The 25,073-nt window shown below is 45.6% G+C and overlaps 1 protein-coding gene across 1 annotated transcript in view; it reads left to right on the top strand.

The window, feature by feature from the left end:
* Positions 1-18,385, top strand: part of LOC101070471 (zinc finger SWIM domain-containing protein 6) — a 36,735-nt gene extending 18,350 nt beyond the window's left edge. Inside the window, exons 2-14 of the mRNA XM_003974793.3 lie at positions 3,171-3,527; positions 4,302-4,450; positions 5,667-5,817; positions 7,056-7,235; positions 7,603-7,773; positions 7,899-8,045; positions 8,159-8,305; positions 8,648-8,908; positions 9,733-9,868; positions 13,913-14,070; positions 14,165-14,328; positions 14,677-14,758; positions 14,845-18,385. Coding sequence (XP_003974842.1) covers positions 3,171-3,527; positions 4,302-4,450; positions 5,667-5,817; positions 7,056-7,235; positions 7,603-7,773; positions 7,899-8,045; positions 8,159-8,305; positions 8,648-8,908; positions 9,733-9,868; positions 13,913-14,070; positions 14,165-14,328; positions 14,677-14,758; positions 14,845-15,710 — 2,969 coding nt within the window. The 3' untranslated portion in view covers positions 15,711-18,385. The remainder of the gene's footprint in view (positions 1-3,170; positions 3,528-4,301; positions 4,451-5,666; positions 5,818-7,055; positions 7,236-7,602; positions 7,774-7,898; positions 8,046-8,158; positions 8,306-8,647; positions 8,909-9,732; positions 9,869-13,912; positions 14,071-14,164; positions 14,329-14,676; positions 14,759-14,844) is intronic.
* Positions 18,386-25,073: the final 6,688 nt, after the last annotated feature.

The raw sequence follows: 25,073 nt of genomic DNA, 5'->3' as shown, positions 1-25,073 counted from the left end.
CACACATGCACGTAGTCATTGTAACACCCCAGGTCTACCCAGTAAGACGAGGGGATGTGGCATATTTGTCTTTGTGGCTTCATTAATTGGGCAAGTTCAAGTAACTCCTATAAAGGAAATGCTTCTTTAACCGTGGGTGGGATTGAATCTGTGTTCGAGGGTGAGCTAACCTAACAGTTCTTGACCCCTCCCGCCCCTGCTTTTCTTCAGTTGTGCTTCAGATCTTCTTTCAGCGGGGCCTCATGGTTCAATCCATCCAAACATTTTGAATTCCTCCATCGCAGGATTCTCTTATTATAGTCTATCCATGGTCAGTGTAAAGTTTGGACCCGTGCTGCAGGTGGTCTGCAGTGGATCAGAGAAGCTCTAGTCAGGCTTAATCAGATTTAGGCTTTGTTCTCTTTTGCTTTTTGTGACGCTACGGATCATTTGATTAATGTGGACAACTACCATGAAAACAAACGTGCTTATGGGACTGTTGTGTGATGTTCTCACTTTACTTGCCTTTGGTTTTGAGGAATCAGTTGCTTCATGTTTCCCACATGAATGTTGTGTGTTTTGACTGCAAACAAGTGTTCTGGTGCCCACATCTAATACCAGTTGGCTGCTTTTATGTGGGCAGCAAAACCCTCCATCATATAGGAATTTTTCTATCACAGTGGACCCATGTTGGGTTATCCCCTGCCTCTCCAGGCTGAAATAAGAGCAGGGCTTCACTATTTCTGGGCCCTTGTGTGGTTGAATAGATGTAGAATAGAAGTCGTTGAATACTGTAGAATGCTTCCTCGCTGGTCTACAGAGGTGGCTTATCACCACTTGCACACACTTCCTCAGCTAAACTATGGAATGAGAAAGAGAATCGTGCAAAGGACTGTTTTGAGAAAGCTTTGATGTCTGTCCCCCCAAACGAATGTGGGTGGTCTGCAGGCCTTTGTGGGATTTGAACATATATATACATATGCTCATTCTCACTCGCTCTTTCACACACCCTTCCCTTCTTGCTGCCATGTACAGCTCTTTGGGCCAAGTGTGATTTCACCAGGGCGGTCAGGAGGGGTTTCTAGGGCAACCTCACAGAGGCCTTGTTCTAAAAATGGCCACCATGGTTACTTTGAAAGCTAAGCCCGGCCTCTTGAACATTCATAGAAAAGAGCACTACTCGGGGAGGGGAGATGGGTGGAATGAGTGAGGGGGAAACCATGCTCTTTAATAGCTTGCACATGAGACATTGAAGGTTTCAAACCCACCCAACCAAGAGTCATGGGAGGCGTGTGTGTGTGTAGGGGTGTGTGCGTGTGTAGGGGTGTGTGTGTACCTAAACAGTAATATCCCTATACTCAGCGCTTGGCTAAATTAAAAGGGCATTTTTGGCGTGACGGGCAGTTTTTGGTGCCCAGGCGATTGGACGGGGAAAGGCGAAACTCATTACCTACCCATCTGTCAGAGAGTGAGAGCGAAAGAGCTGTGGGAATGTGGACTGAGGGAGGGGCACATGAAAAGGGTTTGGAAGGGAAGAGAGTGTGTCCATTAAAGCATAGGAAAACACAACGGACCTTTTTTTTTTTTTTTTTTTAATTGAGGACAAATCTTTTATCACAATTTAGTTTTTCATATGCCAAGTGCTCGGAATTCTAAAAAGGGTCCGTTAATTTTCCCAGTGGGAAAATAAAAACGTATAAAAAAAAGTGCAGCTGCTTTTATGACAATTTGGTGCGTGTGTCTGTGCGTATGTGTGTGCCAATGTGTATTTGTGTGTTTCGCAGGTTGTTTTTCCTTTGAGCTCTCACAGCCCCACATGTTTTTGATGTTCTTTTTTTCTTTCCCCTCTGTGAACCAAGGACTTTCTTTCTTTCTGCCAATCTCTCGTTCTCTCTCTATCTCATACAAACACTAAAAGTATCAGAAAGCATTAAAAATCATTTTTCATCTCACGATCGTATGGCTCAACAGCTGCACCGCGCCAGTTTTTTCTTGTTTAACAATGACTCAGAGTCCCGCACTCTGTCCATCGCTCTCGTGAGCGGAGACGTATTTTTAATCACCGCTGACTCACGCGCCCGTCTGCTGGTTCTGTTATTGTTAATGACCGTGCAACACACTTCTCACGCAGCATATGTTCTCTGCCTGTATTCTCTATGTGCAGCTTCAACACAAATTCAGAGAAGGGAGTTTTACTGACCAACTGAGGTGGGCAGAGGTCAGAGGGGAAAAGCTTCACACTGGTCACTCGGCCATATCTTTTCCTTTGCATCTATCCTGAGCTCCTTCAGCCACCGGAGAGGGATAGCTGCTTTGACCTAACCTCTGTTCAGCTTGCTCATGCACTCTTCTGTATGAAATATTCAATTCTGCGCCCTCCCAGCCTACCTAATTCAGAAGCCCTTCAGAACTCTTTGATATGTGCATGAATCCATACTTGATATCACAGCGTTCGGTGTTCAGCCCTTTGATAAACAGGTTTAAGATGTATATGTCTTTGCATGGTCTGCATGCATTTCAGAGATCCCTCCTGAGCACATAAATACATTCATAAGCCGATCTCTGCCTCCGCTAACCACTCCCATTATTAATAAATGCATGATCTCACGCTGCGGCTCAGTGTGTTCATACACGCGTTCTCTTTCATATGCTCATCACTGTGTGTTTTAGGGCACTGGTGGGGGCCCCGCCCTGCTCATTCATATTCATCTTCGCATAATGACAAGCCGCACCTCTGGATAGCGAAGTCAGGATGAGATCAAACATTATATGCAAACAGGAATTTGTATAATTAATGCTACAACAGGCGTAGTCCCTGCTACCTTCCACCAATCTTTCTCAGATTGCGGAACAAACCACAGCTCAAGAACAAACATAATAGGCGCACACTTCACAATTTAAAAAAGGTCATCTGAAATAGCTTCTCCAGTTATTGATAATAATTCATTTCTTTCTCTCTGATCTGTTAAGCCTACAATCTAATAGGCTGTGCTACTTCTTAGCGTAGGACATTGTTTGGTATGGCAATTTTTTTTTAGTAGTAATTATTAAAATCACCGTTTCTCTGTGCTATATAAGAAAGAAAATTAGCAAAATGTTTGCAACTACATAATTGATCATATCAGCGAAGAGAGGTGAGAGCTATTATGAGGTTTATTGACGGATGTTTTTCTTTCTCTTGTCTTCTCAAGGGTTCCATCTCAGCGGCACGGTGACGGACCCCGCCACGCCCTCATCTCCGGAGCTCGTCTGCAACGTCAGCGTCAGCTTTGACCGCTGCAAAATCACAGCGGTGACATGCACCTGCGGCAACAAGGACATCTTTTACTGCGCCCATGTTGTGGCGCTGTCGCTTTACAGGGTGCGCAAGCCCGAGCAGGTCAAACTGCACCTGCCCATCTCAGAAACTCTATTCCAGATGAGCAGGGACCAGCTGCAGAAGTTTGTTCAGTATCTGATTTCAGTCCACCACACTGAAGTGTTGCCTACTGCACAGAAACTGGCCGACGAGATTCTGTCACAGAACTCCGAGATCAACCAGGTCCATGGTGAGGGAGTGTGTTTGTGTATAGATTGCGTGTGCCTGTCTGTGTGGACGTGCATTTGACGTTTCCTGCCTCAACACAAATGCCTATATTGACTACCTAATGAAGGTAAAGTGTGGAAGGATCAATGTTCCTCATTAGTGAGATCCAGACGGTAACACAGAGACGGCGTGTGTCTAATCAAAGCTATAGATCCTTTATTTACCTCTGACAGAGAATGGAGATGATACAAAGACTGAGAGTTTAACAAAGTGATGCTGCTTTGATTAAAAGAGGGAGAACATGAACGGAAACGAAACCCCACAGAGGTGAATCTCACGTGTTTCCAAACCTGAGCTAGTAGCTAGGAAAACAAAAAGAAAATTCCAGTATGTACAGATTAAATACACTAAGTTTGAATGTAGAGGGGTGTGAAAGATAAAAAAGACAGGAAAAATAGAGAGAAATTTGAGGAATTCAAGACAGAAAACAATCATCACACCCAAGACGAAAAGTGAGAGATGTTTGTCAGGAGAGCAAAGTGAGGCTTTTTTCCTCAGCTGGTACGTTTCTGTTCTAACCACAAGTATGTAAGGATTTTATGCAACATGTCCACATATATGAATGCAAATTTTGGTTTTGCTTTGTGCCGATTAATGCTGAGATACACAGCAAAGAAAGCAGCATCTAAAGTTCCGCTTCTGTCCAAATAGTCACAGTGTAAAGCTCACGATATGTCCTGGAGGAATGGCATCTATTCTAATGCACATGCACCTTTACATTAATGTGTGCGAATAGGGGCCCCGGACCCCACAGCGGGAGCCAGCGTCGATGATGAGAACTGCTGGCATTTGGATGAAGAGCAGGTTCAGGAGCAAGTCAAGCTCTTCCTGTCCCAAGGAGGATACCACGGCTCGGGCAAGCAGCTCAACCTGCTCTTCAGCAAGGTCAGGGGGCGCAACCACACACACACGTATAGAACAAAACACACAGGTGCAGAGGTTACATCACATCCCAGACACAAATGCAAGATAATATCTCTAGACACCCTTAACAAAAGAGACATTTTAGACCAAGTAACATATATCTGTTAAAATCCACGCTGCCTCTTAGCTGCACAAGAAGAAAGGAAATACAAGACATCAAATGGTTGTTGAAAGAGGAGAAGCTTAGGAGCTGTCTCCATGTACACTCTGTATACATTTAGAACTGAGGTGTGTGTGTGTGTGCGTGCGTGCGTGCGTGCGTGCGTGTGTGTGCATATCCCGTTGATCACTATTGCCACAGCAGGGCGATACCAGTATTAATATGTTGTTCACTATGTAAAGACTGCAGACCAAGGCCATTACCACCGATCCTGTCCAGCCTTTAGAATGACTCTGTGTTCTTTTATCTTTTTTTCCATTTTAACAGACACTTAACAACCACATTAATACACTGGTCCAAACCGGCTCCTATCATATCATGTTACACACACGTACACTGAGCTGCCCTTCAATGACACCACATAGTGTGTATTGTACTTGCACTTATTGGGCTTATCATTGCAAGACTGTGAGTAAATGTCCTCCCTTCTGTCTCTCTATAAGCATGTGTTTTTACCATAAACATCCACAAATCCTGTGGAATCTGCGTGTGAGGGAATGTGCATGCATGTGGCAATATGAAGAACTGCCGTGTTCAACGTTTTTATTTAAAAATCACAAGAATTTAAACAAATGTTTGGATTTGGAAATACTGATGATAAAATATAAAGAGAACTGGGTACACTGAAAGTGAACATTGCCCTAGTAAAGTTACAGTACGTGAAGCAAGAAATGAGTTTGAATGGGGCTTTGTCTTCCAATGTCAAACTGTGATTAAAGACAAGGTCACCAGAATGTTGCTGCTATAATATTTACTTTACTTCCACGTCTACTGAGGTGTGTATATTCAGTTTTTTAAAGCACTCATTTCTGCATTTATACTTGTTTATCTACTTTGAGGAATTTCTAATAAGCACATTCATCACACCCCCCCCCCCCCCCCGCCCCAAAACTGTCAGTTGATCTTGTACTCAACTGTACAATAGAGGTTGTGCTTCCTGTCTAAGTCATGCCAATGGCCGCCGGTGCGGGTGTCTAAGTAACCGTCCTCCCCGTCTCCTCCTCTGTCCTCCCGCAGGTGAGGGAGATGCTGAAGATGCGTGACTCCAACGGCGCGAGAATGTTAACACTGATCACAGAACAGTTCATGGCCGACCCCCGGCTTGCGCTGTGGAGACAGCAGGGCACCACCATGACCGACAAGTACAGACAGCTCTGGGATGAACTAGGTGAGAGGGGAACAACAGAACCCCCCTCCCTCCACACACACATAGACACACCGAGCAGCAGACACAGGCAATGTCCCCAAAACACTGACGCATATTTTTATTTGCATACGTTTACTTGTCCTCGACATGCACCCCCCATACGTATACACACCATCACAGCCCGTCTCTCCCTCTAATGCAAGTTTGGCAGCTCTGTGTCTTTGTGGATTAGACCCCGGTTGATTCTGCAGACTGCGCCTCCTCGAAACTCTGAATATTCTGACCTCTGTAATGTTTTCAAACGCTTCACATTATATGTTCAGGTAATTTGACAGAGTGACGCTCACCGTGCTGTGTGTACTTTTGACAGATGTACTTCGCTAACAGTAAAACAAACCTCACAAAACTAACAAACCCAACGAGCCCGTCACCAGGAGGACAGCAGTCGTGTTGTCTTCCTTTTGTTGTTTTTCCCTCTAATGTCTCCATTGATGCTGATGCTGCGGCGGCTCACAATGTTCATTTTCTCCCTTTGGTCTTGTAATGCACTTTGTTAGGACAGCGCGGTGATCTCATCTGTTTCAATCCCACGTATTTTTGGAAGTATGCGTGTGTGTTTGTACAGTCTCTTTGAAGTCCTCACTTCAAACCCTTCTTCCCAAGTCCTTATCACTCCTCCTGATGTGTGGTGAATGCTGCCTCTCGGCGGTGCTTTTTCTCTCTCTCTCTGTCTCTCTCTCCTTCGTTCCCCCTTTTGTCTTTCTCCTCTTTGAGCTGCAGCTCCTTCAGACACAAAGTCTCGCTTCATTCACTCATCCTCACCCTTGTCTCATTGTCCAAATTGTCTCCCCTCCCATTTAATTTCCCTTTATTTCTGCAACTTTTATATTCCTTTTCTTTCTTTGTGCTCTGTCCTTGTCTCTGGCCTTCACCGCAAACTCTTTTAGGCACACACAGAGTACACACAGAGTTGCATCTACATATCTCCATCGGTCTTCAGAATGAGATCGCTGAGTGTGCTTTTATCCCCAGAGACATTGCCACTTTTCATAGTCTGTTTGTTCCAATTTAGTCCAAACTGATGCGTGTGCAGTCAGCATTGCCTCAGGACTGTGTTTTTCTTTCTTTAGTGTTCCGATGCTAGGTAGAGACAGAAGAAAGCATTTGACAAAATAATCCAGGATAGAGCCTTGCATGATAATGTTTCATATTTTACTAGTAAATTAGTTTTATTTACTTGGGTATTTGTGTGCCTGCAGGTGCCCTGTGGATGTGCATCGTACTGAACCCCCATTGCAAACCGGAGCAGAAGTCATCATGGCTGCGCCAGCTGCGCAGATGGAACAGCGTGGATGTCTGTCCCTGGGAGGATGGTAACCATGGGAACGAGCTGCCTAACCTCACCCACTCGCTGCCTCAGGGTGTCCATGGCAACCAAGGTCAGCGACTGATAAGTTTTGTGTGTTAGTCAATAACAGTTTTACTTTGTAATAATACATGTCGGGGTGGTGAGGGAGATGGGACATGAGGACACTAGAAATGTGGAATTATAGCTTTTGTCCATTCAGCTCATTCTCTTTCACACTCATAGAAGAGCTAAAAATCAACAGCTTCTCTCCCTTAAAACTTTTTTTGCTGTGTAAATGCTGGTACTGGCTATTAATTTTGCTGTAGAGGTGATGGCCAGGTTTGTTCAGAGTAATAGTAATCCCAGATCATCTAATTGTGGCCTTTCTTCTCACCATGACTTAAAATATCTCGCACCCTCTTTTCACCTCTGACTCCCCCCCCCCCCCCCCCTTGCAGAGCTTCGCCCCCACAGAACTGTGTTTACACGGGCAATTGAAGCCTGTGACCTGCACTGGCAGGACCGACACCTCCAGCACATTATCGCCAGTGACCTCTACGCCAACTACTGCTACCATGACAACCAGGAGGGCTCCCTCTTTGACTCGCACGGCTGGCCCTTGTGGCATGGTGAGTGTGTGTGTGTGCGTGTGTGTGTGTGTGTGTGTGTGTGTGTGTGTGTGTGTGTGTGTTCCTCTGAGAGGGGAGCTGGTTGAAGATTATTGGGGCTGAAATTGATTTTTGTCTCCCCATAGAACATGTTCCGACAGCCTGTGCCAGGGTGGATGCTTTGCGTTCACATGGTTACCCCAGAGAAGCCCTCCGCCTGGCTATTGCTGTGGTAAATACATTACGGCGGCAGCAGCAGAGACAACTGGAGCATTTTCGCCGACACAAGAAAGGTGTGTCTCATTTGTTCGGGCTTTATATTTTATTACTTTTCCACCCATCCAGCACATATTTGTCTTCAATAAAGTTTTTCAGTTTATAATTATAATGTTGATGTCTTCCTCAGAGTTGCTCCATAAAGGCCATACCTCCATAACTAACATGGAGGGCTGGGTGGGACACCCCCTCGACCCCATAGGTACCCTGTTCAGCACCTTGACCGAGTCGGGGCGAGCAGGAGACGAGGGCGCCAACACCTGTTTAGACCTCTCAGGTGCTTTTATTTGATAGCCATAATCAAGCTTCTTCACAGATATATATCGCTGTTTCTGTGTATACGTGTTGACGCCTGTGGACTGTGGAATAACTGCGGCCTTGTTTATAGCGCTCAGTATTTTTAGTGTCTTTAATGACAAAATAAGACTTCAAATTTTTATGTTGCATTTAAGAGGCCACAAATATAACTGAAGTTCTGATTCACCTCCAGCCATTGTCATTGGGTTTAAAATCCTACTTTGTGGCTAAGACGGTGGTTTTTCATAAAATACCAGATGACTGGTATTCTCTCATTTTACAGCATTTCAACTCACTCTCATGTTTCCCTTCCCTCCCCTAGACTGTTCCAGTGTTGTCAGCCGAGCAGAACTCCAGCGAATGCCCATGCAGCGATTACTAGGAGACGGTGAATCCTACGTGGCACTGGCAGTGGAAACAGCCCTCATCGGCTTAGGGCAGCAGCGGGTGATGCCCGATGGACTGTATGCTCAGGAGAAGGTGTGTCGCAATGAGGAGCAGCTATTGGCCAAGTTGCAAGAAGTGGAACTGGATGACTCGCTGGTCAAAATTTTCCGTAAACAGGCCGTTTTTCTGCTAGAGGGTAAGAGAGCTAAGAGCAGCCACCACACACATATAAGACACCCCTCCTCTCCTGCTTTTCTCTCCTTCCCATGCATACATTCTTGTTGAAGCACAAAAACACATTGGAGTCTGTCTCGCTATTTATTATCCTTTCATTTGGTGGTGCAAATATAAGCTGAGCTGCCCTGGGCCAGACCAAAATGAGCTCTTTACACAGTAACACCAGCAGTATTGTGACAGCACACACATGTGTGTGCACAAAACAGTGTGCACATTTACAGGACTTGCATTGAAGCAGAATGAGGTTTGGTTATGGGAAAGGCAGAGTGGGGAGGGGCACATCCTGAAAGCTCCTGCTTAGTCAAACCTCCACTCGGGTCCCCACCAAAACCCCAGCCGCATCCCCGGCGCGACCACCCACCTCTGGCTCCGTTAGTAATAGAGCGCCTGGCTCCGAGGCCTCTGCGGGCCCCTAGAGGCTGCAGCCACGACATTGTGTGATGTGGTCTGTGGTTTAGAAGCCTGTTGGGGTTTAAAATAACCCACCAGAGAGAGGGGAAGTACAGGAAGAGATGGGGGTAGGGAAGGAAGAGAGCGCATGGCCAAGTCTGCACACACAACCATATGGTTGTTAATGTCAGTTTGCTGCCACGTGGCTTGGGTGAGGGAGATGGACCCGATAAGTAACCTCACAATGAACTACAGAAAAAGGGCAGCTCTGTATTAAACAAATGTAGAACACATGCGCTTCTCCCCGTCTGTTTATCACAATAAAAGAGTTTCGTTTATTGTTTGCCATGTTTTTACTGCGCTAATATGTGCATGTTTGTATGTTTCCAACAGCGGGTCCATACTCTGGCCTGGGAGAGATCATCCACAGAGAGAGTGTCCCCATGCACACCTTCGCCCGCTATCTCTTTACCTCTCTCCTACCTCATGACGCTGAACTGGCGTACAAAATTGCACTGAGAGCCATGCGGTAGGTCTTGTGTGTGTGTGTGTGTGTGTGTGTGTGTGTGTGTGTGTGTGTGTGTGTGTGTGTGTGTGTGTGTCCAAAAAAAAAAACCCTCACAAATCAAATTTTATAGATTTTCATTGATAGAATTTAATGCTGATCCTTGGATTAAGAAAATCCTTTCAAGTTTGGACTAATGGAGCCTGTTAAAACTCCAATGGAAAAATCTTTCACAAAATATGTCTGTTTTTCTGTCTTGAATGGTGACTAAGCTGGACTGCAGACTTTATTGTGATCATCTGGCTCCTCTTTTCCCTTTGTTGTTATTTGCGTACAGCCTAATACCCCCTCGAGCTGTATAGTCAGTCAGAGAATAGTCAGAACTACTGCAAATATACCGTGTCTGTGTTTATTTGAGGCTCCGGCTGACTCCGTTTTCCATCTGATCTCTATATTAAGCCCCTGTGTGTATTCATCTTTGGACAATATGTACATGTGTATATGTGCTAATCAGTCTGTGCTGCTGTGTTTTGATGTTGTGACTAGTGGGAGCTGGATCAGTGAATATTAATTACATTAATGAGAGTGTAATTAGTGTGGCTGTAATGAGAAGGAAGCACACTCGCATGCATGGGGCCAACTGGGAGAGCACAGTGTGTGTGTGTGTGTGTGTGCGGAGGATGTTTGTTGTGGTTCTACAAAGCGAAGCTCAGTCCATCGCTGGGAGACTGGCACACGATTTGTGAATGAATGATAAGCAAGTTGGTTTTAAAAATAAAAAATTCTCCTGGCTTTTCAATGTCATCGTCAGATGTAACTAGGAACAAAAAGGTATAATTCACACGTCCCTCCAGTTAAGCATTTGGGAGGCGTCAGGCATTGCAATGGCTCGCCTACAAAACCAAAACAACTTGGCTGGCTTTCCCACTGATGACATGTGTGGTTTTAAGGTCATTCCTTCCATGCCTCAAAACAGACAACCCAAACGTGTTTGTCCTGAGTCAGCCGTTGGTCCCTCTCACCTTCCCTGGTTCCTCCCTTACCTCCTCCGCCCTCACCCCTGTGGTGTGAAAGCAGCGATTTAGAATAATATGGCCACTTATGGGTGCTCCTGGGAGCCAGGGGTGTCTACTCAGCACATAATGAATGTGTGTAATGTAGCGTAGTGTAATATGAAAGCATATACCTCTGTGCTCCCATGGGACAGAGGACAGTTAAATATAGAGGAGGGGGTAAAAGAACCAGGGCTTTTTTAATGGACCCATTATAGCACTATCATTGATACAACAAAAGAGGGAAAGAGTAGCCCTGTTGCTCATTTACACACATTTTCTCTGTCTGCTGGCAATCCCTGAATGTCTATTCTCAACAGAATAGTCAAACCACCATCGAGACAAAATGTATGTGGAGATTTGGTAGATTTTATAGTGGGCCATGAGTTATATTGAAGCATGTGAAGGGAGCTTATGCTGCGGTGTGATGAAACGGCGAGTGTAATCAAACCAAAAACAGATCCCAGCGCTTCAGAGGCAACTGCAGAAGAGATGGACAGCCAAAGACGCCGAAGAGACAAACTCCACCCACTTGTTACCAGTAGTTTTCAATGGTTTGGTATTTGGATGATGTTAAACGGGTGCAGTACTTCCAGACAGTAACAGCTTTGTTTTTACCTTTTTGATTCCTTCTGCTGAGAGTTTCTTAGTAGAAGCACATGCCGGCAAGCAAATATCCTGTCGTGATGAGCAGATATCGCGACAGGTCACACACTTTCTGTAGTTTTGCCTGTTTTCGCGCAGCAAAATCAAAGTGATCCTTTTTGCTTCACCAAAAAATACTATTACCTCACAAATATGCATGTTTTTCACCGCACATTTAAAAAAAATACACATGCTAACAGCATCACGTCTATTTTGGCTGGAGGTGCTCAACATTTTATATTGTAAAGACAGAGAATAGATAACCTTTCATTTGTCAGTTGTGATTCAGCTGGTATATTTCAATACCGGTAGTTATTTCTGAATCAGAATTGCAGATGCAGCACAATTGTGAGCGTAGATCGGGTCTTCGGTGTCAGTAGGGCACTTGTTGATATCTGTTTAACTCAGAAGAGTCCTGCAGCACCTTAGAGTCCACCAAAATTGTAGCACATGTAATGTACAGCGGTGCGGTCGACGGCATGGCAGTCGTTATTTTAAATAATCGGGGACACTTAACGGGGCGATCTCTGGCCATGTGTGACTTGATCACCGCTCTTGGTTCGTATAAAGGCTTGAGTGTGTCTTCTTAGAGGTCTTCCAGAGGATGTGACTCAGTTGATAGATGTGAGCTTAATGGATTATGAAAGTGAAGGGTGTTTACAGTTGGTGGGGGTAACCCCAAGGTAGAGGGGTCAGTTTTCTTTGTGACACTGTCCAGAAACCCGAAAGGGCCCCAGGATTTAGGTAAACCCCTGACTGTGCTGCTTCCTATCAACCTTGTCCACTCATTAGTGGTGGGAAGTGTCACTTTTGCCCCTTTTAGAGGCATGTAGTAAGGTGCTAAAGAACCTGCCTCCCTCCACCCTCTGACTCTTATAGTCTCAAATTGGGTTTGAATGCTATCAGAGATGCACTTTGATATCTAGTATTGGTGATTCCGTTGGAAACACACATACAAACACACAAACAGGTGTCACATAAGCACCTATTTGCCGCATCACACGATGAGAAGGCACCCAGCATGGAGGACTGTACGGAGAGGGAATGCTTTGAAACAATCCCTACCAATCCTCTCTGATGTTTTTTCAGCGTTTTCGTGTTTCCCATGGTGCAATAACCCCAGTATGGATTTTCCTCACAACATTTTGAGGAGGTTATTTTTCAGCAGGCCAGGCCTCTCAAGCTCCTTTTGCAATGGAGGCCTCTGGCTCTCTAGTGAAAACCAAACAAAGACTGGAATGTTGATGAGGCCTCCATCTTTACCCAAGGCTCTTTTTTCTCTTTTGCTTTGCTACACCCCAGGAATCTCCAAGAAGGCCCCAGTGTGGTGGAAGCTTTTAGCAGCTCTTTGAGTGTGGAGTGTAGAGCAAACCCTGCTGTTGCTAGGGCTTCTGAACTTCAAGTGTCAGTGTTCATGCAGCTGAGTTTTTGCCATCTTTTCTCTCTGAGATGAGTCTCGCTTGTGGTCTCGACAAAGAGGCTTTTTTTCCCCCCTCACTCAGATGGTAACAGTATCCAATGCACTCCGCTGTGAGATTGAAACTGACATTTAGCATCACATTGCACTTAGCCAGCTGCTTTGATGTGTTTTCAAAAAGGCAGGTGGATGTGTGCATGTGTCTATCTGAGCATGTGTGCAGTGCAGGCATGCGTGCGTGGGCGTTCTGGCTCTCTCCGTTCATGTGTGTCGGTATTTGTTTGATGTGTGTCCAGCCTTACGGGGCTGGAAGGTGAATTCCTTAATTTCCCTGTGGACTCAATTAGCTTGGTGATTGGCTAAGAGAAGACCAGGTTGCACTGCCTTCTGAAGGAGTGCGGACCTTTGAAAGCAGGGTGGGTGCAGAGGGACGGGAAGTGAAGCAGAATAGGATATGAGCCGGCCACTGTAGTAATGGCACTGGTTCTTGTGGTGCTGGAGAAGGCTCGGCCCAGCCAGTGTTATTATAATGAGAGGGAGACACTTGTGAAGTTCCTCCATCTGCTAGCAGGTGTTGCGTGGATCTGGCTTCATTATGACCAATTAGGGCGAAGCAGGAACTAATTACACCTTGGATTCTAGGTGATTAAATGTTAGGTCCGATGTAAATTGCAGGGATCGTAGAACTGTAATCCCCCATGATCTGTAAAGTCATTTTCAGTTTAAAGTCACTTTCAACCCATACTTTTTCTGTCTGCACAATATTTCCGTCTCCTTGCCGTCTCCTAATGTGCGACGGCTGTAATGAATTTCCTCTGATTGTGACGACTTCTGAACCTTTGGTATCTCAGCCCTTTCCTGCAGCAGCTTCTTATTAATGTACAAAAGACATAAAGTACCTACATATACATGTGGAAATTTCACGATTTGGATCTGATTTTCTGTCGTCACTAGGTTACCCGTGTTGGAGTCGACGGCCTCCTCTGGTGACCTGTCAAGGCCTCACCACATTGTGTCTGTGGTGCCCAACCGTTATCCACGCTGGTTCACCTTGAGCCACATAGAGTCTCAGCAGTGTGAGCTGGCCTCTACCATGCTCACCGCTGCCAAAGGTGTGACAATACGCACAATACACACATGGCGTGGATGGAAAATGTCACGGCCCGGTGGTATTCTAAAGCAACCCTGTGGTCATGTCCCCGCTAGGTGACAGTCGAAGGCTGGAGACGGTCTTGGAGTCCATCCAGAAAAACATTCACTCATCGTCTCACATTTTCAAACTGGCTCAAGACGCATTCAAGATCGCCACTCTGATGGACAGCCTGCCCGACATCACACTCCTCAAAGTGTCACTGGAACTAGGACTACAGGTACACGAACGCTGCCTCAGGTTTTAGTCATCGAAACACACACTGACGTCATTCTTTCCATAAAACTCTGTTGTGTTTATTTATTGGTCCCGACATTTCAACTCTTTTAAATGCACTCAAAAGTACCAAAATAAAATCAGACTTAGAAAAAAAAATTAATATTAAAAAAAAAAAAAAGCGCACAAAGCAGAGACGACTCATCAGTGCATGGAGACATTTTTCTTTGAGGAGCACTTTGGTTTTGGCTTCTTTCTCTCTCTGTTTCTGAAATACAGAAATAATCCAATAATAGAAAGTATTGAAAGTGATTGAATGTATTCCATCCTAAACCGCTTTTAATTTTCTCAGGTGATGAGAATAACGTTGTCCACATTGAACTGGAGAAGAAGAGAGATGGTGCGCTGGTTAGTCACATGTGCCACTGAAGTGGGTAAGTGAGCCTGTCCTCAAGTGGACTCGATCTCGCCCCTCAATCTTGTTATTTCCTCCTCACTTAAAGCAACTTGTGTTTTCCAGGGGTGTACGCGCTGGACAGCATCATGCAGAGCTGGTTCACCCTTTTCACCCCCACAGAGGCCACCAGCATCGTGGCCACCACTGTAATGTCAAATAGCACTATCGTCCGCCTCCATCTGGACTGCCACCAGCAGGAAAACCTGGCTTCCTCCGCCCGTACCCTCGCCCTGCAGTGTGCCATGAAGGACCCGCAAAACTGCGCCCTTTCTGCTCTCACACTCTGTGAAAAGGACCACATTGCCTTTGAGACAGCCTACCAGATTGTACTTGACGCAGCAGCAACAGGGATGAGCTACACGCAACTGTTCACTATAGCACGCTACATGGAACACCGCGGTTACCCAATGAGGGCCTATAAGCTGGCCACATTAGCAATGGCTCATCTGAACCTCAGTTACAACCAGGACACACACCCAGCCATCAATGATGTGCTCTGGGCCTGCGCACTCAGCCACTCCCTGGGGAAAAATGAGCTAGCTGCTGTTATCCCCCTGGTGGTGAAGAGTGTGAAGTGCGCCACCGTGCTGTCGGACATTTTGCGGAGGTGCACGCTGACCACGCCGGGCATGGTATCGGCGCTGCAAAGCCGCAGGAACTCTGGGAAACTGATGTCCTTGGACAAAGCGCCGCTCAGGCAGCTGCTGGACGCGACCATCGGAGCCTACATCAACACCACGCACTCTCGGCTCACGCACATCAGCCCGCGCCACTACAGCGAGTTCATTGAATTCCTGGGTAAGGCCCGAGAAACGTTCATGATGGCCCACGACGGACACATTCAGTTCACCCAGTTCATAGACAACCTAAAACAGATCTACAAGGGCAAAAAGAAACTTATGATGCTGGTGAGGGAGCGCTTCGGCTGAGGGTGAAGCCAGGAGAGGTCGCCAAAAGCTCCCCCCTCACTCTCTAGTACTTTTCTATTAACTTGAGTCTGCCTTTTGAACTTCTTTTGGACTAAAACAGACAAGTAAAAAGAGGGATGTGACTTGTGGAATAAAGCAAAAAGACAGGAAAAGATGACAAAAAAATCAACAGAGCCACATGTGGTATTATTGTTCTTGCTGTTGTTATTGTTATAAACATTATTACTATTATTATTATTATTATTAATATTATTACTACTATGTGTACAGAAGTGTTTTTATTTTTCAGAAGAGAGGAAATTTGTCATGTTGTGAATGTTTGTGTGTATTTCTCTACATGTGTGAGAGTGGAAAATGGAAAGTGATTCGCCCCCCCCCCACAAATTTCATACTTTTCTTTTTACGATTCAAAGTTGTTTTTCCTGCCCCTTTATTTTCAGTGTGCGTCGAGTTATGTTGTCAAGTGGCTGAGGCCTTTCTACAATATCGCTCATGTCAGAAACAAAAAGACAAACAAAAAAAAAAAGTGGGGGGAAAAAAATGTTTCAGCATCCTCAAAGAGAAACTAAAGGCTTTAAAGTACACGGAGCACCTCCCTCTGTCCAGGCCCGTATCGGTGGGCGCTGGGCGGCACTGCACAGCTTAGCTCAGCTCAGCCAATCTTAGATTAGCACTGACAGTACGCCGCCATCAGCATTTCTTTAGGGACAGCAGCAGCAGCACTTGAGCAGCCATTAGTTGTTGTTATTTTTTTTTCCTCTTTCTTTTCTCGGCCCTGGGCATTAGCTCCGTTACACACAACAATGCTCTTAGCAAACTCGTGTTGTCATTACTGAAATCCCCCCCCCCCCCCCTCCACATCCTTAATCGGTACCTGCTTCCAAGCAGGAGGTTCTACACAAGCGCGTTAGACGAAGAGCGGGACTATTCTTGCAGCGCTATTGTCAATGCTACAATGGCATAATGGTAATCGCAAATACGTTTTGTAGGTGAGACCCAGAGGGAGAGGACTACCTCATGATACGACAGTCAGCCTGCTCCACTTTCATTCCCCTTTTTTTGTTATCAGTGTTAATCAGCGATTTGGGATTCCTGCTGTGGTCGGCTCTGCTGTGCGACGCTGCATTGGTACTTCCAGTACACATCTCCCGCAGGATGACCAGGCCCCCCCCTCCCCGTCTCATCTCTGCAGACACCATTTTAGGGTATATTTCTGACTAGGCCAGTGTCATTTCCCTCTGTGCATGTGAATCTTAGAAATTAGACTTTCTACTGTTATAGTTCATCGTGTGGAACCGTCAGTAATTGTCCAACCAGAATGTTCTCAGGGATTTCACTACACAGGAGAAAGGTGGAACAAATGATCGACCGACTACAGGAAAAAGACAAACACACGACACAACATGAGCGAGCATTTATTGTACTCTGTATATATGCCATAGTATATGTCTGAATATGGAGGATTTGAAAGTATATGTTAACTAATTTATACAGAGTATTCTATGTAATGTGAAATACTTGAAGCCGCTGTAGTTTGCTCTCTCTATCTCTCTCTCGCTCTCGCTGTCCTGTCTTTTTTGTCTTCACTTTCTTTGCTCTTTTGTTGGAAACGGAACATATCAGAAGGACTAGACTGACCTCTCTGACATTCACGCTTGGAACGCTGGATCAAGCCTGCAATTGTTACAGCAGAGAACAAAAGTTGATGTTTATTCCTGCTGACTAAAGCCTGGGACGGGTCTGGAGACTGATTCAAGCCATTGGCGTTTGTTAACAAAACACATAATTAACACGTAGGCTGTGGCTCTAGCTTAGCTTTCCTGTGGGAAAACTAGCTTGTTTTACAGGGGAGCTAATCAGAGATCAGCCTGCGTGGAAAGGATGGCTAGCGTATCAAGCCTTACATGCATTTCAAGGGGCCTTTTGGCTGAAGTCGGCTGCCTTTTGCAGTAATATGACACTTGTCAGAGTAACTTCCGAGTTCTGTAAATCTGTAAAGTGTTGATAATTTTACACAGGTTGAGTCAAACTGATTTGAAAAAAAAAAAAAAGCCAGTCTCCTCATTTGCCACAGAATTTAGACTGACTCTTTACTGCTCGGCTGTCCTGTCATTACTTTCCTTTTAGCTTCTTTACATGTCTGATTTTTCTTTTTTCAGCGTCTTTTTTTTCCTATCTTGAGCTCATTAGAGATAAAAAGCAGCCTTTTCTCTTGCCTTGTCTTAACGCTTTAAAGTAACCAAACCGGAGATCTATCTAAGAACCAAACGCGTTCTCAGAGGTGAGAGACAACCCACCTTGGTCCCAGCTTTAGTGTCCTTAATTAGTAAGTGAATGGCTGTGTAACTCATGCTTTAACAAAGCAATTCCTCATGTGTGTTTGGTGAAAAATACACGTTGTCCAGTGTCTCTTGTTCTCTTCAGAAACAATTTCCTCTGAGTCTTTCTAGCTGTTTTTTTCCCCTGTTTTTATTTGTGTAGGAATCCTCTGCTCTGCTCTCCCATTTTATTTATTACAATGACCATGTATACATGCTTATGAAATTAAGATTTGATACACCGATATCAATTTATTTATGTAACTAAAATCACTGTTTTATAATCTTGTTCATGAGTCAATAATTGATTTTGTTTTGTTTTGTTTTAATAAAAGTTAGGTTTTTTTTGGAAACGTACATGCATGCCCTTTGCTTTCTTTCCCTGCTGCTCTAGCAAAGGAAACACTGCCTTCATACCGCAGCGCTTTTGTCTGTCCCGGACCGTTTTGGGACCCGGGGGTTCGAGTTTGGAGGCGCACGTCGGTCCACATATCGGGGAGCGCTGATCAGTCCGGGGCTTCCAGGCCTCCGTCACTCAGTAGTGTCAGAAGAGAGGCAGAGAGGGATCACTCTCCCTGGCAGTGGCGTTTCCGCTGTCGTCTCCTGCACGCCGGTGAGGAATACCAAATGTATCAATTGATATTCCCCTGATCTCTGTAGCTTCTGTCAAGCAGTCGGTCCCAGCCAGCCACAGTAAGTTGTTTACACGCACCAAACACCGACAGCGGCGCCACAGGATGGCTAAATCAGTGTATGCAGTTTGTCAGGTGTGTTTGCATGTTTCTTGTGTGTGTGTGTTTGTGTGTGTCTGTGTGTCGTGGTCTTCAGGGAGCGAATGGGAACAGGTGGTAGCTCAAGACTACAGGAGCTTTTGACAGCAGTGAGGTCCCCAGACTCCCAGCCCCTCATTAAACATTGACACAAAAACACTGCAACTGTCTGTGCGGGTGCATGTGTGCGTGCATGCGTGTGTGTGTGTGTGTGTGTGGGGGACAACACAAAGTAATGAAGAGGAGGCGGCTCACCCTGCATACACATTGCAGCTTAGCGCAGCACGAGCTCTGCATCGGTGTGCGTGTGCGTGTGTTGTCCATCTGTGCGCGCTCATTAATGAAGCGCATTTGTCCGCAGAGGTGTCCACTTACATATCGGGGAATTCGTCAGGTTTCGAAACAAAACACCCCCATCTGCTGTCAGGGGCCAGACAGACTGTCAATTTGTGTTACGTGGCAGGTGATTGTGTCCAGACAAGTTTGTGTGTGTGTGTGTGTGTGTGTGTGTGTGTGAGGGAGTGAGTGTGTGTGTGTGTGTGTGAGTGAGGGAGACCAACGTGTGTATCCATGCAAGTAAATGTACACAGGTTATTCGTCTGTGTGTGTGTGTGTATGTGTGTGTATGTGTGTGTATGTGTGTGTGTGTGTGTGTGTGTGTGTGTGTGTGTATATATGTGTGTGTGTGTGTGTGTGTGTGTGAGAGAGAGAGAGAGAGAGAGAGAGACAACTTCCTGTGCCTGACCTGTGCTCAGGTCCCTGCTCACTTCCAGTTGGTAATGACGTCCCCTGGGTCTGGTGTAGCACAGAAGCCTCCTCCAGTCTGTCTTACTGGATGCTCCTAATGACATCATGATCACACGCTGGCCCCTTTCATGCCAAAAGTGCTCTTCCTCTGCATCACCATCAAATCTCTTCTGATCCGGCGCGTCCACCCTCCCCGTCGCCGTTGCGCATCGTCCCCACACATCAAGAACTTGAAATTTCATTGTTGTTTTTTAACCGTGTGACTGTTGTTCTTCATCAGTTCTTGATCAGAAATGGGGGTTCTGTTTGGAACCACGAGGTTCGGACAAATGTTCCATTTTATGTTCTAGTTTAGGTTCTAAATCTATTAAACAAAAACCGAGGGGTCCTCTGTTTACTGAGCCGTTTCATTTGTTCCTGACGAGTCACGGGTCTCACCTGAGCTGCGTGGTCCATTCCCAGTCCGGCAGTAACTGGCTTCATCCAGGAGCTGGAGCAGAGAGCACACTTTTAGAGTGACACATCTTTATCAAATCTACCGCATGAGGTCAGGGTAACAAAGACATCTGCGATGCTTTGAAGAAGACACCATCCATCCATCTTCTGCTGCTTTTCCTTTTACAGGTTCACGGGGGATGGAGCCTATGTCAGCGTGAAGACACCCAAAAATAAATTTCATTTCACATCTGAACCAGATTCTGAGTTTGAGGCCACGAATTTAAGTCTTCACAAGCACAGAAGCAAAAGTCTGAGCGCGTTGGTGATGCAGCAATCCAAATGGGCAGAAGATGAGTGACATCTGCTCAGCTGCATCTCCTCCAGTAGGTGTAGACACACTAATGACCAATGTGCACCAAACAGACAACCTTCTGAGTGTTTGAATGAGCTACAGTCTCTCTCAGGGCTCTTGTAGTCTTACTATCGAGGAATACCACTTACTCTCTAACTGTGAGTGCAACGCTTTTGGTTTTTCTGACATTAGCAAGAAGCTTTTGTGGTACATGCAGCACACTATCAGTGCAGGACTACAAAAAAAGGATCATAGCGGCGTTTACAAACACAGCCTGCGGCATCAGCCAGACGACTACAGAGACCATGTTCTTTCCCTCGTCTTCTTATAGAAGGCCGCTGGAGTTTGATCTCCTCCCTCCCCCCTTCGTAGGCCCTGAGGCATCTGATTAAATGCTAATTAAAGCCGTTAGTGCTGCTATCACTGCCGCTAACACCTCTCTCTCTGTCACAGAGATTAATGGCCCTCGTTCATCATCCCACCTCGCTCAGCCCGAGTACCTGCCCGGCTCGCAAACCCTGATCAAGTCATCAGCCCCCAAAACCCCGCTCCTCCACCCCTTCCCACCTCGCAAAGATGGACGAGAGGTTTAAATTTTAATTTGAAAATTGCCCTCAATTACTTCTGCGGCGACCACTTGCTGGAGCTTCTCGTGTGGTTGAGTGGAAAGGGGTTACAGCGGCGGGTCAGTGGCCATGATGAGCGATAAGGGGACATTAATAAGAAAGACGGAGGTTCATTTAAAAGCAGAAAGGACAGTGGGAGCAGCTTTCTCATTATTTAACTCCCCTAGCTTTATTTAAAGGACTTTATTTAAGGATACCAAGTTAATGTGTCCTCCCGGACAGACGGTTAAAGCGCCTGACAGAGTGAAAAAGTTACAGCCATAACTTACCCCCTGAGCACACAGTGGTGCCATCTTTTTTCTTTTTTTCACCTCTTTTGACACTCACCATTTCCAGGCAGAGCAGAATGAGCCTCAAAGGGCCATAAAATGCAGAACTAATGCACATTGTAGAATTTTATTCCTTTACAATCTCTGACCCACAAATGTTTTATTGTGGGAGATGTTATAATCTTCATAAGTTTGTAAAAGATGCGTGTAATATAACTAGTTAAATATTTGAACCGTCACAGAAGCACAGACCTGGTATGAAAAGCTGCCTCACACATCTGCCGTTGAGTTATTTTTTTTTAAACCCAATTTCACTTTTTAAAAAAAGTTGCAAATGATAACACCTCTTCAAGGCACAAACACAAACAGTTCTTTGTTGCAGACCAGCAAAGTGTTGGTGGTACTTTGGAACCAGTTTCACCAGCCAGTTATTTGGCTGTGGAGATGGGCATTTAACTGGTTCCAGAAAAGGAACTGGAACCAGTTCGATGAATAAAGAGTAATATTGTTTCAGCCTGAGGAAACCTTAGCCAAGGAGACCAAAGCTGTTTTCTTATACAAACTTTGGACAGAGCGTTGATAGAGAGGTCATGTGTCCACTCAGATATACCAGAAAGACTGTATTCATTTATGTATTTATATACGCCTTTTAATTTCACAGAGGAAGCAAAGAATGTGTGGCTTTTATCATGAAAGTAGCGACAGTGCAGCGTTTGACAGCAAAGAATCATCACACATGCGTCTTAGGACAGAGATGAGGACTTTCTACGTGACAGAATTTAGTGTTTGCAGTCACACATGTGGGTCATTCTGGTGAGAAGTAGCAGCCTCTGAGATCTTCTCCTCCTCCTTGCTGGTATCGGCGCTGCAAAGCCGCAGGAACTCTGGGAAACTGATGTCCTTGGACAAAGCGCCCGCTCAGGCAGCTGCTGCTGGCCATCAGCGAGAGGTTTTATTTTGCTACTGTTGCTGGCTGTTGATGGCTTGTTTCTTCTCCAAAGAAACAAACCATTTTGATTGCAACAGACATTATAACTAAAGTTAGTGTAACTAAAGCTGACTTGAATATACAAGTTAAGGTCGCTGTTCTTTTTCAGGAGTTCACTTGGAATTTCATTTGGGGGGGGGTATTGCATTAGCAAAAGTGTTACAGACTCTGACGGACACTAGAGTGATGTTATGACTTCAAAACAACTTGCAGGTTTGTTTTTTTGGGTTTCTTTGTGTGCTTTTTTTTTCTATCTTCGCAGGGTGAAACAAAAGCTCTAGATCCTGGGCTGTGATGTTTGGTGTAATAGCATGTGCAGTGGCATGTGAAGATTCTGGAGCCCCTCTGCAGGAATAAACAACGTTGCAGTCAGGTTTAGCAGGCCGCACAAGAAACAATACCTTTTTACATTCCATCGCTGGGTGATTAAAAACCTAAATGAAGAACAGCGTGATTCCCCCTCTGCTCACTCCATCATCCAGTCCAATTTATTTCTCCCCCTCCTTTCCGGCAGCAGCAGCAGGCACCGTGCGTCCGGCAACCGGGAACAAAGAAGGGGGAAGAGAAACAGAAAGAAAGAGGGATGGAGAGACAGGAAGAGATGAGAATGGGAGCATATATCAGGACTGTTTCCAATGACATTTTTGCTTTCAGCAGAGAGAGCCACTATGAATATCAATATGGACCTAGGGAGAGGAAACATGGCTTTCTTTCCTTTTCACTGGGCTATTCATGCACAAAAGAAATCTATTCAAGTCAATCTAATGGCCAATCTGTGCGCCTGTGCATGGCTGTGTGAACAGTTCAGCCCCTGCTCCACATCTTCCCTCTCCCTCCCTCCCTCCGTCTCATAGCTGTGAAAAACACTTTACGTCAAGTGCAACTGTGGCAAACACTACAATATGGAGATCAGTTTGGATTAAATGCTTGTAAAGAGCTCGATACCAACAACTATCAGCCAACTCTCTGTGTATTTCTCAGTGTGTTTCACGCAGAGTCCCCTCTTCCTCATCCTCTTCCTCTGGTGCTCAGAGATATCTAGTCAAAGGGATGCAAATCTACCCACTTCCTTCCTCCCCTTCCCCCATCTGCAAACACAGATAGCCCCGGGCCAGTCCCAAGTCTTTCTATATGCAGAACCAGTGACAGGAGTTACGCATCATTCTCCCTATGTTCCCTCCTTAACAAGCTGCAAGCCTCTCTCTCCATCCCTCTCAGTCTCTCTCTCTCTCTCTCTCTCACACACACATGCACACACACTCTCGGCTGCATGTATGAGGGATGTGTGATTGGTTTGGTATGGTATTAACGATACGGGCTGGGGTATGCAGCAAGCCTCCTCCCTTTACTGCCTGCTTTCTCTTTCGCTTCCATACTCACCTTTTGTCTGTGTGTGCGTGCATGTGTGTGTGTGTGTGTGTGCAATTGTGAACTGTTGGCTCCAGGCTTATTACTTTAAGATGTCTCCAGCCCCAGCACTAATCCCGTCTTCTTCAGGGAGGGATAACAATAATACAACAAGATCCAGAGGTACTAATGAAATCCTATCAGGTTCCTGAGTCTGAATGTCAGGGAGAGAGAGAGCGAGAGAGAGAGAGGGGGGCAGGGGAGAGAGAGAGTATGAGCTATTGATTGAATGGAAACCAAAGAGAGGGAGAGAGTGAAAAGAAAGAAAGAGAGAAGAGAGGAAGAAAGAAAATCAAGAGTAGTGAAGTGGGAAGATACTGAAAAGCAAGTGAATAAACAGTGAGGGAGGTTTGTGGAGGATGAGAGCAATAGAATATGTATGCGGAGAGAGAGAGAGAGTGGAGATTAAGAGTGGATCTGAAAGTTGAGTTTAAGAGGGGACTGAACCTTTTTCTCCCCAGTGAAAGAGTATGCGTCAGCAGCACCACATCAGCTCTTGCTGAAGCAGATTTCAGACCCAGACCAATTCTCCCTCAGCGTCTCTGCCAGACCCATGGTTTGCCTCTGGGATTGAATTAGGCCTGTCCCATTATACAGTTGCCATGGGGACCCTGACACCTCCACTGAGGAAGAGCCTTGCAGGGCTGGATCTTCAGATCAGGGTGTTTGTATGTTGTAGTTCTGAACAGTTCCACTGAATCGAAAGAAAAGAAAGATAACACCCCCCCACCCAAGAATTTATTCTATTAAACTTCAATGAAGCCTGGCGTCTTTTATCCTTTTTGTCTAAAACCACCAACCTTCTCAGCTTTTGATGTGGTGAATGATTAATAGCGAATCAAAACAATCAGGTCCTCAGAACAGTAAACAGCAAATCTAAAGTTGTAAGTGAGCAGCACATTGCTCATTGCAGTCCTAATTTTCCCCAGATTTCACCCCAAAATGATTTAAATTTACAGTAACCCTAGGACCCTAGGGGCGCTTTCACTCCAAAGCTGTCTGGTCCACTTTAAATGCACCACATTTTGTTTCTTTGGGTCGTCCGTCTGATTTGGGCGCGCTGACCAGTCCGCCCAAACGACCTGTTCCACCTGCCCACCTGAAAATGTGGGTCTTGCAAGTGAACCCCGGCGTGGTTGACATATAGTGTGAATGGAAACAAGAGGAAGTGACATGAAAAGATAGAACAGTTGTCATAGGCAGAAGTGGAATTGTGAGGAGGTGCTAATTATTGTACGGTCACAGGACCATCGCTTTTGTGGGGGACCAGCTGGCCGAAGGGGACAGATTTCTGTTTTTGAATTTGGCCAGTCCATGAGGGAGGTCTACTTCCTTTACTCTTGTCTCTTCCTGGTGATTGCTCTTTTCAGAGAAATTATCACCCACACGTGCAGCTGTAAAGAATGACCTGTGAGGTCACACCTCTCGCCAATGCTAGACTGCCAGGT

Source organism: Takifugu rubripes, chromosome 21 (assembly GCF_901000725.2).
Source record: "Takifugu rubripes chromosome 21, fTakRub1.2, whole genome shotgun sequence".
In the NCBI taxonomy this organism is placed as follows: Eukaryota; Metazoa; Chordata; class Actinopteri; order Tetraodontiformes; family Tetraodontidae; genus Takifugu; species Takifugu rubripes.
The sequence above is the reverse complement of the archived record's forward strand: the minus strand, read 5'-3'. Positions and strand labels throughout refer to the sequence as shown.